Source organism: Ovis aries, chromosome 3 (assembly GCF_016772045.2).
Source record: "Ovis aries strain OAR_USU_Benz2616 breed Rambouillet chromosome 3, ARS-UI_Ramb_v3.0, whole genome shotgun sequence".
NCBI classification, from domain to species: domain Eukaryota; kingdom Metazoa; phylum Chordata; class Mammalia; order Artiodactyla; family Bovidae; genus Ovis; species Ovis aries.
The window spans coordinates 33,370,338-33,387,204 of NC_056056.1; the positions used below are offsets into that span (position 1 = coordinate 33,370,338).

Sequence of the window (16,867 nt, forward strand, 5' to 3'; positions counted from 1 at the left end):
CTGGTTGGATAGAGAAATACAAATTAAATTGATGATATCACTGCATGCCCTATTAGAACAACTGAAATAAAATATAGTGAGATCATCAAATGCTGAAGAAGATGCAAAGAAACTAGGTCTCCTACATTGCTAGTGGGAATGTGAAGTAGCACAGCCCCTTTAGAAAAGCTTGGCAGTTTCTTACAAAGTTAAACCTATCCTTATCATCTGACTTAGCAGTAATATTCCTGGATGTTCATCCCAGAGAAATGAAAACTTATGAACTTACAAATGAATATTTGTATCAACTTTATTTGTAATAGCCCAAAACTAGAACCACCCAAATGTCCTTCCATGGGCAAGTGATTAAACAAATTGTGATACTTCTGTACAATGGAATACTACCCAGTAATAAAATGAAACAGACTAGTATTACATGCAACAACTTGGATAAATCTCAAGGGCATTATGCTGGAAAAAGTAAATAACCATTTGAAAAAGTTGCATTCAAACCAACACAACACTGTAATTTTCTTCCGATTAAAAAAAACAAACCAAGAAGATTGTTTTATATGGGATTCTAGAAATGGCAAAATTACAGAAAACTACACAAATCTATATGTGCTGAAATTGCAGAGAACAAGACATGTATGTGCATATAAAACAGAAAAGTCTAAGGTCTGTAGACTGTGCCAGTGTCAAGACCTCTTTGTACTGTTTTCTGAAATATCCTGTGAGGCTATAGTTATATTAAAACAAAACTTTAAGAAAAAAGTTTGCCAGGAAGGGAAGCAGAAATGCAGTGTTAGTTGAAGCGGTGTGGAATTGGAAGTGAGGTTTTTTTTGTATGTTTGAAGTTTGCTTTTTTAAGAAAGGATAAGGGGAGACCTTAACATGTATATATGTTAATTATAATCCATAAAAAGAAAAAATTGGTGATGCAAATGAGGGGGAAATTACAGGAACAGAATTTCTTAAATCTTTGGTTTGAAGGCATTGAAAAATACTACTATTTACATATTTTTGTCTTGTTATTTATAAATGAGGTTATCTATACAACTTTTGTAAATGATTCTAAAAGATAAATATGGCTCTCATATGGTGTAGTCCTTTAATGTTCTAAAAATTCTACATGCTTTTGTATTACATTATAGCACTAGATCACTAAATAAATGGAATTCCTACAGATTTTACACTTGGCTGGTATTCATTTTTAAGTAACTTCAAGAATTTTGTGTGTCACTTTATATTGTTTTCCCTTTCAGATTTTCATCCAGTATTGGTAGGTTTTTAATTTCCTTAGAGTAGTCAGTATTTATACGTATATATGTTTATGAATAACCTTGTTTACTATTTAAGAGTTAAAAGTGGTGGTTCCCTTGTGTTTTGTGTCACATGGTGGATTTTAATCTCTATTTTTACTCAACTAGTCTACTGTTTTGCCCTTCAGCTAGAACATAGTAATATCAAAATGCTCAGTACAAATTATTGGCTGTTTATTTCAGGGATACAGCAGGCCAGGAGCGATTTCACACCATCACAACCTCCTACTACAGAGGAGCAATGGGTATCATGCTAGTATATGACATCACCAATGGTAAAAGCTTTGAAAACATCAGCAAGTGGCTTAGAAACATAGATGAGGTAAGACCTAGAAATTGTATAAGCTCTACATAAACACACATTTGTGTCCTTGGTTAAGAAGAATAAATATTCCTGTTGATCTTTAGGATATAGTGTTTGCTGTCATTATTGTTGAGTATTTTTACTTGTTACATGGTAATGTTATTTTTTGCCTACCCTTTTCTTAAGATTTTGGGCAGATCTGTTTTGAACCCCATCAAGGGCGGTTGACAAATTACCCAAAAACTCTATACAGCCATCTTATAAGATGGCCCCAGATGGAAACTACCAGTGATTTCACAGATTTTTCTAAGTGAATTCTTCCTTGGTGATTTTTTTTTGAATGAATGAATTACATTTTCAGTAGTAATTTTTAAAACATATTTTTGGAAATTGCCTCGTGGTCCAGGGGTTAGGACTTGGCACTTTCACTGTCATTGTCCAGGTTTAATCCGTTGTCAGGGAACGAAGATCCCACAAATGTGCAGTACAGCCAAAAATAAGTCAGTCAGTATTTTTAAGTTATGGAAGTACCATGTCCCTTTTAGACATTTTGAAAGATACAGATTACTAATAAGATAAAAACCTAACCAAGCTGTATCCTTTCATGTGAAGATGTCAGTTTTTTTTATGTTAATCTACATTTATTTTTGTAATATAAACGATATATTGTGTGTCTACACACACACACACACACACACATGGAGAGGTAATAAAATTTTTAACCATGAGTTATCGTCGCAGGAGATTGTTACGAGACTGTTCCATATATGACACAAATCTCTTCCCTAGTAACAACGGTCGTGGCAGTTTAGTCGCTAAGTTGTGTCTGACTTGCAATCCATAGACAGTAACCCTCCAGGCTCCTCTGTCCATGAGATTTTACAGGCAAGAATACTGGAGTGGGTTGCCATTTCCATCTCCAGGGAAGATGTCAGTTTTTACAAAGTGTTCAAGCATGTTTGTTTTCTGTGCTACAGCATGGGTAGCTTTTTTGTTGAAATTATTTTCATGTCTTGTTGCTGTCTTCTATGCTTTGAATTCTATCAAGACTGACTCTTGGGAAATCCCTGGCAGTCCAGGGTTAGGACTTCTCAATTCCACTGCAGGGGGCTCAGGTTCCATCCCTGGTTGGGGGGCTAAGATCCCATCATGGCAAAAGGAAAAAAAAAAAAAAGACTAACTCTGTAAAGCAAGTTTTGGCTGGAAACATAAAAACAAAGTCTTTAATCCAGTATTAGACCCAAGGTGATAATACTTCAGTGGTTCAGTTTATTGCTCAGTCGTGTCCTGCTGTTTGCAACCCCATGGACTACAGCACGCCAGGCTTCCCTGTCCATCACCAATTCCCGGAGCTTACTCAGACTCATGTCCATAGAGTCGGTGATGCCATCTAACCATCTCATCTTTTGTCATCCCCTTCTCCTCCCACCTTCAATCTTTCCCACCATCAGAGTCTTTTCCAATGAGTCAGCTCTTCGCATCAGGTGGCCAAAATAGTGGAGTTTCAGCTTCAGCATCAGTCCTTCCAGTGAATATTCAGGACTGATTTCTTTTAGGATAGACTGACTGGATCTCCTTGCAGGCCAAGGGACAAAAACATAGTTCAAAAGCATAAATTCTTCAGCGCTTAGCTTTCTTTACAGCGCTCAGCTTTCTCACATCCATACATGACTACTGGAAAAATCATAGCCTTGATTAGACGGACCTTTGTCAGCAAAGTAACGTCTCTGCTTTTTAATATGCTCTCTAGGTTGGTTATAACTTTTCTTCCAAGGAGCAAGTGTCTTTTAATTTCATGGCTGCTGTCACCATCTGCAGTGATTTTGGAGCCCCCCAAAAATAAAGTCAGCCACTGTTTCCACTGTTTCCCCATCTATTTGCCATGAAGTGATGGGACTGGATGTCATGATCTTAGTTTTCTGAATATTGAGTTTGAAGCCATCTTTTTCACTCTCCTCTTTCACTTTCATCAAGAGGCTCTTTAGTTCTTCTACGCTTTAGGCCATAAGGGTGGTGTCATCTGCATATCTGAGGTTATTGATATTTCTCCTAGCAATCTTGATTCTAGCTTGTGCTTCATCCAGCCCAGCATTTCTCGTGATGTACTCTGCATATAAGTTAAATAAGCAGGGTGACAATATACAGCCTTGATGTACTCCTTTCCTGATTTCAGTTTCCCAATTTCATTCACCTTTTCCATTGCTATAAGAAGTCTGTTGGTATTTAGTAATCCATTAATGACATAGATTTTGAAACCAAAAAGAAGCCTTCATTTTTAAGTTTCTTTTGTCGACGGTGACTGCAGCCATGAAATCAGAAAACAGTCGCTTCTCGCCAAAAAAGCAGTGAGTAACCTAGACAGTGTGTTGAAAAACAGAGACATTACTCTGCCGACAAAGATCCATATAGTCAAGGCTATGGTCTTCCCAGTGGTCACTACGGTTGTGAGAGCTGGACCTTAAAGAAGGCAGAATGCCAAAGAATTGATGCCTTCAAACTGTGGTGCTGGAGAAGACTCCTGAAAGTCCCTTGGAGCGCAAGGAGATCAAACCATTCAGTCTTAAGGGAGATCAACCCTGAATATTCACTGGAAGGACTGATGCTGAAGCTGAAGCTCCAGTATTTTGGTCATCTGATGTAAACAGACAACTCATTGGAAAAGTCCCTGATGCTGGGAAAGATCGAGGGCAGAAGGAGAAGAGGGCATCAGAGGATGAGATGGCTGGATGGCATCACTAATGCAATGAGCATGAACTTGGGCAAACTCTGGAAGACGGTGAGGGACAGGGAGGCCTGGGATGCTGCCGTCCATGGGTTGCAGAGTCAGATACAACTGGGTGACTGCTCAACAACAACAAAAGCCTTTATTTCATAGTTGAGCCAAGAAGTATGTGTAGTAAGAGCGATTTATATAGAGAGATTATGCATTGTTGTTCCAGCAACAACTGATTTTCCAGTTCTGTGACATCAGGTAGATATCCTACAGTTTAATCCATTTTGACACTTAACTTCCCAGTCTCAGTGTCACTATCAGCCAAATGACAAGGCAGCCCATGGGATGTGAAAAATACCTCACATCATCCATCTCTGGCCTAATGTACCTTTCCCTGAATATCCCTGTAGCCACACAGTTGTGTGCTCTGGACACAAACAGTTTTTAATTTTGATGAAGTGCAGTTATTTTTTTCTCCTTTGTTGCCTATGCTTTTGATGTCATATCTGAGAAATCACTGCCAAATCCAAGGTCATAAAACTCCTCCCCTATATTTTCTTCTAAGAGTTCAATAGTTTTAGATCTTGATCCATTTTTTAGTTCATTTTTGGGTATAAATTAAAGATCCAACTTCCTTCTTTTACATGTTGATATGTGGTATTTCTAACACTATTTCTTGAGAAGACTGTCTTTTCCCCTATTGAACGATCTTGGCACTCTTGTCAAAAATCATTTGATGGTGTGCACAAGAGCTCAGTTCCGGCCTCTGTGTTGTGTTCCTTTGCCCATGTCTGTTACACCAGGAGCATACTGTTGTGATTACTGCAGCTTTGTAGTAAGGTTTGAAATAAGGAAATAAGTATGAATCTTGCAACTTTATACTACTTTCCAGGATTGTTTTGGCTTTCAGGATCCCTTGAAATTCCACTTTAATTTTTAAGATGGATTTTTTATTTGTGCAAAAGGTGTCATTAGGATTTCAATGGAGCAGCATTTGTTTTTGTCTGATTTCTGTGCACGGACTCCCCTAGCATTGTGACTTTTTGAAACTTTAAGAGCTCTGTAGAATTTTTAATTAAGGCTTCTTGTAGGGCCATGTACGCGTTATCTAAGTCATGATCCATCTTGGATTTACATTATGTAGAGGAAGTTCCATATGTCCTCTTTTGCATGCTTATACACGTCCTCTGTTGTTGAGAATGTTTTTAGAAAGTAGACAGCCTCCTATAGGGGAAAATAATAATTTGACCAAGAATATGTCTTAGAAATTATATGTATCTTTCTAGGTAATTTAAGAATTTGTGTTGTCTTTTAGCATGTGGTTTTGAGATCACTGGGCTTTCCCGGTAGTTCAGATGGTAAAGAATCTACCTGAAATATGGGAGACCTGGGTTCAGTCCCTGGGTCAGGAATATCTCCTGGAGAAGGGAATGGCTGCCTATTCCAGTATTCTTGCCTGAAGAATTCCATGGATAGAGAAGCCCTGCAAGCTACAGTCCATGGGGTCGCAAAGAGTCACATGACTGAGCGACGAGATCACTGCTTTAAAATTTTCAGAGTATAGAAATGACACCATAAAGTGAGAAAGTCATTTTTGTTAAGCCACAGTTTCATGATAGTGTGTGAACTAAACTTTTATTTCATTTTAGCATGCCAATGAAGATGTGGAAAGGATGTTACTAGGAAACAAGTGTGATATGGACGATAAAAGAGTTGTACCTAAAGGAAAAGGAGAACAGGTAAAAAGCTCTGAGTTGAGACAGCTTTGTGACGATGATGTTGCATTTGTTTTTACAGTAGAGGTGATGGAATGCTATTCATATCCTTTAAAAAAAAATGCTGTTGAAAATGATAGCTTACCATTTGAGTGGATTTTTTATTTGTTTTTTAAGAAGCTTGAACCCATTAAAATAATCTGTTCATTTTAGATAACCTAGTTGAGACTGCTACCTTTAGACTAATATTACTGTTTCCTTTAGGAAGCTGAAGTCATCAGTTGATAACATATACTTGATAATTTTGTGATATTTTGCTTCTTTTTTAGATTGCAAGAGAGCATGGTATTAGATTTTTTGAGACTAGTGCAAAAGCAAATATAAACATCGAAAAGGCATTTCTCACATTAGCTGAAGATATCCTTCGAAAGGTAAATTTCTTTCTTTTCTGTTTTTTTACTGCTAAGGGGTCGGGTGTCAACAGTTGAACATTTTCCTGTTTTCTAAAGTACTAGATTTACATAAAAAAATCGGATTTGCGTACATTTGGATGGGTCACCAGTATCTAATCCTCCAGAGAGCAGAGAGCAGTATAGAAATCTCAGTCTCTAATTCCCAATTTCATACTCCTTTTTCCAGCTTTTTGTTTGGTCCATGGTCTTGTGGCTCTTTTTGATTAATTTCTCTTATATAACCTTTGCCTTCTCATAAATAATTTTTTAAAATTCAAGAGGTGAATCTATTCTGTACTTAATTGCTACAGAATCTCTATTCCTTTATATAGTCATTTCTCAGATGTGCCAGTGAAGGGGATGTATATACTATATACTGAATAGAGTAAGTCTATACCCAAATTGAAAGCAGGAGGAGAAGGGGACAATAGAGGATGAGATGTTTGGATGGCATCACTGACTTGATGGACATGAGTTTGAGCAAGCTCTGGGACTTGGTGATGAATAGGGAAGCCTGGCGTGCTGCAGTCCATGGGGTTGCAAAGAGTCAGACACGACTGAGTAACTGAACTGAACTGATAACCAAGTTTCATTTACCCAATCATTTCAACCTGTGAGTTTTTTAAAAGAAAATGCTGAAAATTGATCTCAGGGAATTCATTTTACCTCACGGTTAGTTTCTGGGTTTAATTTGTGAATTGCATAAGTTGGCAGTACAAATAACTTGTAGCAAAATTGGGAAATCAAATATTTATATTTTCCCTCAAATGACTAGGTAAAATACACAGATTTGATATGAGTCCTGAATTCTCTATTAGTCTTCCGGTATATTTAAATGTACACAAAATAGAGAAAATCTGATACAGTCCTGAAGGAGAAGCAAACATTATATAGGAGAAAAGGAGAAAATTTAATTGCTTCTGGTAACCTTTCTGTTTTTATACTTGAAATATCAATATCTGCCCCCACCCCAAATAAACCCACCGCCTAAGGGTTGCTACTGTTAAAATTTTGGCATCTCTTATTTTGATCTTTTCCTGTATCGGCCTTTAACATGAATTATTCAACTTTGCATTCTGCCCCACTGTATTTCCTTCATTTAATGTTAGTGTATCATCATAAAATTGCCTTTTTAAAACAACGCTATGGTAATACAAGCTCCAGTCTCAAAAGGCAAGTAAAACAAAACAGAAAAGGGTTATTTCACCTCTCTGAAGTTAGACATGATTCAGCATTAGTCTCATCATATGCATGAATGCATATGCATTTTTTTTTTTTAAGTACTAAGTACTCAGGGCTCAGATCTAAGAGATAACATACCACTCATCACAAGGGGTAGGGCGGAGGAGATTTCAGAAGTTCTACAAAAGGAAGCCAGGAGGCCTGTGGACATTTCACAATTGGAAGAGAACAAAATGAAGGTCAAAAACAAAGCTTCCATTTCTTTACTTTGTGTGGAGAAGAAAACGTATCTCATGTGACTGTAATTGCATTTTGTTACATAAATTAACATTTATGGGAATACTTCTGTTGGATCTTGGTGTATCCATGGCAGTGTTTTTCACGGGTTGCTCTCCTTGTGTGTTTGTTGCAGACCCCTGTAAAAGAGCCCAACAGTGAAAACGTAGATATCAGCAGTGGAGGAGGTGTGACAGGCTGGAAGAGCAAATGCTGCTGAGCGCTCTGCTGTTCCATCAGTTGCCATCCACCACCCTGTTTTCTCTTCTTGCTGCAAAATAAACCACTCTGTCCCATTTTTAACTCTTAAACAGATATTTTTGTTCCTCATCTTAACTCTCTAGTCCACCTGTTTTATTTGTTGTTTCATCTGTGACTGCTTGCTGACTTTATAATTTTCCTCAAACAAAAATTGTATAGAAGAATCATGTCTGTGAGTTCATTTTTAAATGTACTTGCTCAGCTCACCACTGCATTTCAGTTGTATTATAGTCCAATTCTTATCAACATTAAAACCTATAGCAATCATTTCAACTCTATTCTGCAAATTGTATAAGAATAAAAGTTAGAATTAACAATTTTATTTTGTACAACAGTGGAATTTTCTGTCATGGATAAATGTGCTTGAGTCCCTATAATCTATAGACATGTGATAGCAAAAGAAAAAAGCCAGGAAAACATTCATTTTCGCCTTGAATATGTAAATGGGGTTAATTTTGTCCTGTGCCTTATGTGGAAAGGAACTTCTTTGGTTTTTCCTTTTTTTGGGGTTTTGGTGGAAGCATGTGCAGGAGACATATCATCGAAACATAAAGCATTAACATGTTTGTGGTTTGCTTGGCTGTAATTTTCAAAGTAGTTAATTGAGGACAAAGGATAATACAGAAATGATCGCTTTGGTTTGCTGAGTCTCGTTTTAAGTGGCCTTGACATTTAAAACTACTCCTGCCACCAGTTCTTTTCCTCGGCCACTTTCTCCTCCTGTCTCTTCCTGCATGCTGCTTTATTTGCTTCTTCCCCACCACCCTGTGGTGTGAGTTATTTAAAAATGAAAGGGGTAAACTAGTGGGTTTGTGGAGTTTAACATAAAGCACTGATTTAACTTGCTAAGTAAACTGAAAGATAAATCCTAACTGCCTACTATCCAATGTCAGTTAACCATGTCCTCACCTCATTTTCTCACTCCCCTAAAGCTTCTGTCCCGAGTTCCTTCATTTGCTGTTGACTTCACGTTGCTCTTCTCTTTCCCGCTTTGTTCCCTTCCTGTCTCTCTCCATTGAGTTTATGAAATGGAGGAGTTAATTGCATGCACTAGTGTTTGGAGGGTGTTGTGGTTTGTCTTTCTAACTAAGTGTATAGCCTATTCACTTTCTTAGAATAAATATTTTAACCTAAATTTGAATAGTCTCCATTTTGGCAACTCCTCTAGCAGTTTGGTAGCCCAAAATTGTTTTTAAAAAGGTGGGAAGGAGGAGTGAAATTTATTAACATGTTTGCCAAATATATTGAGATTTGGCCTATGAAGAACACTTTTTCAGTGTTAAGTTATCTTTACCTTAAGATTTAGAAGTACTTTAGGCTGTTACTGATTTTAAGTCCTGTCTTCACATCCCTTTGGGAAACTTGTATTACCCTGGATTTGAAAAAAAGAACAACAGAGGCTTTTCATGTAAAGATATGAAACTCTAGGCTCTCTCTTGCCCTGCCATTTTTTCCCCTTCATTTTTCTAGTTTTGCTTTACTGCTTATCATTAGGGTAGGGTAAGTTAAGTTTGCTATGCTGCTAGCATCCTAAGATGATACCTTTGTTGAAATAATTGTGAATAGCATGATTCATTTCTAGCAGAGGCTGAGTTTAGGACAGCAGCTTCCATTGAAAAGTCTTTCTGTGTCGTGGATAGCATTTTAATGACCTCTTGGCTAACGTAAACAACATAGGGACATATCTGCTGTGAACATCCATGAATTTTCAGATTGTGCCCTAAAAGTGATTTCATCTGCCTCACTGGTGGTGGTTGTTAGGTTTTCCCCTCACTTGACTTTATCATTGTTTACTACTAGTAAAAGCAGCATTGCCAAATAATCCCTAATTTTCCACTAAAAATAATAATGAAATAATGTTAAACTTCTCAAAAGTTTTAGGTTAAATCTATTGTTAGATTAATTTTTAATGTGTTTGTTGTTTTTCTTTATCTGGAATGTGGCAGTAGCTTTTTTACTTTTAACCCTCTTTAATCCTTACTCAATTCAGTGACTTAAGGTTTGAGAGCTAAACACTGGGATTTTTGGGTAACAGACTGACAGTTTTGTTGTTTGCAATAAATTATAATCGGCATTGTACATAGAAAGGATATGGCTACCTTTTGTTAAATCTGCACTTTCTAAATATCAAAAAAAAAAAAAGGGAAATGGAGTATAAATCAATTTTTGTATAACCTGTTTGAAACCTGAGTTTTATTTGCTTAATAATAGGGCTTTGCCCCTTTTTCTGTAAGTCTCTTGGGATCCTGTGTAGAAGCTGTTCTCATTAAACACCAAACAGTTAAGTCCATTCTCTGGTACTAGCTACAAATTCGGTTTCATATTCTACTTAACAATTTAAATAAACTGAAATATTTCTAGATGGTCTACTTATGTTCATATAAAAACAAAACTTGATTTCCAACTGCGTGACTTGGTTTTCATTTATTTATGGAGTCTAAGATGGAAGATTCCTTCTGAAAATAGTGCAATAGCAAACTGGATATTAGAGGAACAGAAATAGAGGGGAATAACTTTTCAACTAGGGAAAGCTGGGAAGGCAATTTCAAGAGCTATTGTTGGAAGAAACTGCATTTTAGAAGCAGAATCATGCTGGCGTCGAGACAGACAGAACACACAACTGTAGTCACTTGCCAGCCAACACTACTAGACTGTGCCAACTACAACTGGAGTCAGCTGATTACTCAGGGGCACCAAGGTAAGGCTATCATGCTGAGGAGAAATTCTTGTTTTAGTAGTGACTGTCTTCTTACCTGAAACATGTAAAGTGTTTCCCACTTTTTTTGTGAACCATAAGAAACAACTTTGGCTTTTTGGTGAAAGAAATGTTTGATCCTGTATCGAGCCCTTATTAGTCAATAAATAAAGGTACACATTTGTTGACAAGATTATCTCTGCTGGACGGACATAGCAGAGGTTTTCTTATAACTAGTTTTTGGAAGGATCACCTAGACTGAATTTAAATACTTCCCTGTTTACCTCTCATCAACACAGAATTTTCTGTCTTAAGGTGGAGCCTGTGATTGTGCCTTTGAGATTGGTATAGGGAAAGGACACAGTAGCCTCTGCTGGTAGGTTTACCTTTAAAGCAGAAGGAATTAGTAATCAGGCAGATGTACAAAAGCCAAATAGTTGTGGTTTTAAGTGCTGTGTTAATAGAAGAGCAGATTCAATTGGTGAGAATAGTTGGGACGGTTTTTGAAGGAGGAGGCACTGGAGTTGGGTTCTTAGATACGTGGATTGAATGAATGGGCTAAGGGGAGGGTAAGAAGGGATCACAGGCAAATTAGAAACACGCTTTGCTAGTGTGAGAAACTAGAAATCCAGCTGGACAGTGTGTTAGGGGATGGGGAGTCCCTGTGAGCCCTGCAGTGTGTTTGAGGAAAACAAGTCTTAGATGGGCTGGAAGCAGAGGAACAAGGATTCTAGAGGTCAGATACAAGGTTGCTATTTTAATTCAAATTTGAGTTAAGATCCGACTAAAATGATGGCAGAGGGCAGGCTTAATGTACGGGGGATTATGTGAAGGAGTATTTCTTGCCTACTAGGAAATGGACTAGGTATTTGTGGCACTGTTCTAGGTTCTTTGGGTTGTCATCGACAGCCTGGTGAAGTAGTACCCACTTTACAAAATAAACTGTTTGAGGTAAGTGATTTGCTTAAGGTTGCACAGCTACTTGGTGCTGGAATGGAATTTTGAAACCAAGCTACGGCCCAGCCTACTTTCTTCACCATATCAGTTTCTCAGGATAAGGTCCTAAACTTTCGTTGTTACACTGATTATAATGGGGGTAATAAATACATGCTAGAGCCGGCAGAAAGAATGCCAATGTAGCCTTAATCTTATCGAGTTAATGTAGCCATTTAGCCCGACCTTGGTACCTCTCACAAAGAACAATGCCCTTGAAAAGTGCTTAGTTCAGTTTACTGCTTTTCTTCTTTAAAATCTGTATCACCCCTTATTACCAGCTTGTCCGTTTTGTTTCCTCCTACTTCACACCACCTCTTGGCTGGAAGTAAATGATAATGCAGTTGGTTTTCACAGATATCTTAATTAGCTTTCTGGGGAGATGTACTTTGAAGGGGACTTCTGTTACTTATTAATGGCTGCAGCAGTGAATGGTAGTAATGAAGTAAGTCAAAATATAGGGGAGGAAGGAAAAGGCAGCTGGGTATAGTTTATGCCAGTCTCCTAGGTTGATAGGAGATCAATATGACTCCCTAAGATTAAGAGCCACATAGGGGATATGAGTGCTCCAAGTGAAAGTGTTTTGCTGGGACACTGAAGTCCTAAACTTCCAGCACCAAGACAAAAAGGTAGTGTGTTCCTGCTGCACTTAGTTAAAGAGAGAATAACAGTTACAAAGGAAGAAAATCTGTAGCGCAGAACTCAGGAACTTCTAATATTAAATGTCATTGAACTACAAAGTGGAAAAGGCTCTAATGCAAGTTAAGAGAAACCCAGATATTTATGTATCTTCTGACCAAGAACACAATGCTTTCTATGCTGGGGCCATGTCCTGCACACCCGCCCCCCCCCCCGCCCCCGCCCCAAAAATCAAATCTCCGTCTGATTCTGATCAAACTTACCTAGATCTGACTACCAATTTTATAGGAACTCTGACAGGAATATATTGTTACATCAATCAACAAAATCCAGACTAGTAAATTTTACAGGACAACTGATCCAGTCTCTTCAATTAAGTTTCACTGAGAGGGAGAGAGAGATGGCAAATTAACAGAAGATGGAAAGGAAGAACAAGCAACCATAATGTGTTTAGGGAAGTACAGACATACTATAAGGAACATTAAGGAAATGACTAAAAGGCAGGGGTATTCGGGTGGGTTGGTTTAGTCGCTAAGTCATGGAGTGAAAAGTCATGGGGGCACACAGCAGGGTTTGGGGGACAGTAAAATCAAATCTTGGTCATGAATGTTGTTCACAAGGGTGTTCGCCTTATTACATATCTGCATGATTGTCAACATGGGTTTTAAAATTTGTATTTACCTATAAAGGGTGCTGTGTGTGTTTAAAATGGTACACAGTCTGCAGGAACTAGAACCAGTCAGAGGGTGTGCAGCCAAGACCAACACTCACAATCAGGCTTAGCAGAATTGGTCTATCAAGGTGCTACAGTGCCTGCTGCTGAGTATCATACTCCAAGAATTCTCACTAAAACTACAGCTGCCACCAATGCAAAATCTTTGCTCATTTCAGCCTGTTTGTTTCTGTAGCTTTTGCTGCAAAGCCTGGGTTGGTTGATGGAACCAGAATTCCAGGCAAGTGGGGGAAAGGGAGTGTCTGTTGTCTTCAGCTTCCAGAGTGGGTGTGGTTTAGTCGCTCAGTTGTGTCCAACTCTTGCGACCTCGTGGGCTGTAGCCTGCCAGGCTCCTCTGTCCATGGGATTCTTGAGGCAAGAATACTGGAGTGGGTTGCTGTTTCCTTCTCCAGCGGATCTTTCCTACCCAGGAATCAAACCCGGGCAGGTCTCCTAAACTGCAGGCAGATTCCTTACCTACCGACTGAGCTACAAGCGTGGGCTCTAACTCAGAGGTGGGGGATTTGGGCGCTGGATGAATGAAAAGGATAAGTGCCCTGTTTCAGTGCCATTCAGACTTTACTACATATTAGAATATGGGGGGACTGCTTTTAAAAACACCAGTGCCAAAGTTTTACCCCAGGCCAATTAACACAAGATCTCTCGGGTGAGACTGACTGATACGGTTTTTTTTGTTTGACTTCCTGTGTGAAGTGCAGCCAAGTTCATGAACCAACCGGTGCCTACACCCTTACAAAGTGCGGTCTTAAGGTCAGCCACCTTGGAATCACCTGGGAGCTTGTTAAAAATGCAGAATCTCAGTTCCAGGTGTGCATAAACACACACCTCACACACTGGCTGTACTGAATTAGAATCTGCTTTGAAATAGCCCTGGGTGGTAACTCATGCACGTACCAGTTTGAGAAGGGCTGTTCTTCCAAGGCCAACTCAAGTCACACCAGTAAGGCTATGCCCTAGTCTGGAGCAGGGAAGTGCCTGCCCACTTCTTTCTGTAGCACTTTTGAGTTACATTTCCCCTGGACATGTACTGCAGACTTCCTGGGTTGTGGTTAATTGTTTCCTGTTGGCTCCTCTCCTTCCCAGACTTTAAGCTCTGGTAGGCAGGGACCTTCCTCTCCTTCGAGTCTTCACAGTACTTAGCACACGGCTGCCCACGAGGCAGGAGCTCAGGACGTGTGGTCAGTGAAGCAGTGATTTCCTTCTGCATCTTTCTCCTGCTGCACTGGCTTCCGGTTCCCACCCCCATTTTCAGGCATTCACATCTGTATTCCAATTTAAAGGCAACTTCAAATATAACTTTAAAAGAACTTTAAAATTCAAGCCCAGTCTATTCCTGCAACTACCTCCAGATACAGGATAAGCTGGTTAACTCCCATGGATCTCTGTTGTCTGTAAAAGGAAGTGAGCTGGGAAGCCCTCAGAAATGCAGTCCAGTTTAAATATCCTCTGAGTCTGTGGTTCCCTTCTGTCTATAGCTGTGAAGAAACTAAATTAAATACAGAGTCGCTGGAGCCACCTTGTGACCCTTCCTGGGAACTGCATTTCTTCATTATGACACCAGACACTTCCCCCAAGCCCATCAGTCGGAGATCCATTCTCAAGAATTTATGGGAAACGCAGCCACACAAAATTAAATTCCCTCTCTCAACCCCCAAAAAGATGGGACTAAAGGAGTTTACAAAGTATAATTCTACAAAGACCGGGAAAAAAAAGGCAAGAGATCTGTGAGAACTTAAAAATTTATGCAAAAATTGACCTGTGTTTTAGGTGGGAGATAGAAAACAGCTAACTATTCTAGGGAAGAAATTACAATCTAAGTGTTGGATGTCAATAAAAAGCAGATTTTTTTTCTGAATCCCGCAAGTTGCAGAATTTAGAGGTACTGGAGACTGCAGAGAAGATAAACGTGGCAATAGGTTAAAAATGGGGATGATTACAAAGTCTGTATATGAAATAATGGGATCCTGAGGTGTCCATGCTCAACCAGGAGTTGCTACCACCCTTCCTAGAGGCTTTATATGGGCAGAAATGCAGTGACAGAACCTCCAGACTTGAGGACACGGGGTATGGAGAACAGTGGGGATGAGTCATAGGGTCAAATACCAGGACTTTCGTGAACATCTGCATTTTGAGCGATGAGCTCCTCTCAGATTCTTTCCTTCCTTATCCCTTCCCTCTCCCAGAATTTTGGCAGCCAGGCCGAAAATTAGGAGTGTCCTCTCTGGAAACCTGGCCCAAGAGAAAAGACTCACAAATGCTGTCTGTTGGAGGTTTGCCAACGAAAAGGTAGGCTCATTGCAGATACTCTATGTTGAAGGTCTCCAGTCATCAAGATAGATGGACATAGGCAAAGTTTCTAGTCTACCTAGTATCTATGAGATCATTCAAACACAGAAATGTTTAGACAAATCAATAAAAATCCACATGCCTGACACTCAGACCTAACATATTTGCATTCAGTCAGAATATTCAGTTCTTCACGTTAACATAAATGAGAGAATAAAACAACAACAAAACCAAAAAAGGAAATAAAGGGAAAGCAAAGCAGAATATCAAAGAAAAAGCTAAACTCACTTTAATTAATATTCTTAGATAAGAGGTGACATTGAATCCAAAAACCACAAGATGAGGATTCATAAAAAAGAAAATGAGACAGGATTCTCTAAAATAAAAACTATCAAATAAAAGATTCAGGAGAAGAATTAGATAAATCAAGGAAATCTCCCCAAATTAAAATATACACATAAAAAAGAGTGAGAAATGGAAAACAGGAGGAAATGATAAAGAAATTTAGAGGGCCAATCTAAAGGCCAAAATCTGATTAGCTGAAACTCTAGAAAAAGAAAATAGGAAAACGGAAGGGAAGTGATTATCAGAGAAAGGATATAAGAGAACTTCCCAGAATTGAGGGATTATAGTCTCCAGATTGGTCTAGCACAAAAAAACAAAAAATTATCTGCACTCACCATGACATTTTGAAACTCCAAGGATAAAAGAAAAAATTTTTTTAATCCAGAAAAAATAAATAGGTCACATATAAAAGAATCAAGAACCTGAATGGATATAAATGTTCCTCAAGTAATATGGAGACCTAGAAAACAACTCTGAGTTAAAGGATATTCTATGTAGAATTCTATACTCATTTGAATTACCTGTCAAATGTAAAGTGATGTATCCAAATAGGCAAACAGCTAAATGTTTCCTTCCCTTGTTTGACTTCTCAGGAGTCTATTGGAGGACATACTCTAGCAAAAGGAACAAGTGCATGGGGAAAGAGGGAGACCTGAGATCCTGTGGGGCTGTGCCACTGGCCTAGGAAACAACAGATCTCAAGTGAACCCCGAGGATGTGGTTTCCAGAAACACAGTGGGAGAAATAACATTGGCAGGTGATGGACACTACAGAGCTGATGGTCCATGTGAAGAGTGAGGAGAGCCGTTCTACCACTTAGGGAGCAGGCTCTGAGAGCAGGATAAAATCTGCCTGGTTTACCGCTGGATCTCCAGTGCCTGACTTCCTGGACCGTAGTAGCTGCCCAGTAAATCATGCTAAAGGACGGACTGAATGAATGCATACGTGAGAACTGATCAAGCTTCACATATG

General features: G+C 38.9%; 1 protein-coding gene across 2 annotated transcripts in view; it reads left to right on the forward strand.

Annotated features, from left to right (window-relative positions):
• The window catches only part of RAB10 (RAB10, member RAS oncogene family), a 62,592-nt gene extending 51,984 nt beyond the window's left edge, over nucleotides 1-10,608 (forward strand). Inside the window, 4 exon segments of one of the 2 annotated variants that reach the window (NM_001161861.1) lie at nucleotides 1,485-1,623; nucleotides 5,968-6,057; nucleotides 6,363-6,464; nucleotides 8,080-8,516. In NM_001161861.1, the coding sequence (NP_001155333.1) occupies nucleotides 1,485-1,623; nucleotides 5,968-6,057; nucleotides 6,363-6,464; nucleotides 8,080-8,163 (415 nt within the window). In that variant the 3' untranslated portion in view covers nucleotides 8,164-8,516. 2 annotated transcript variants of the gene reach the window in all.
• Nucleotides 10,609-16,867: the final 6,259 nt, after the last annotated feature.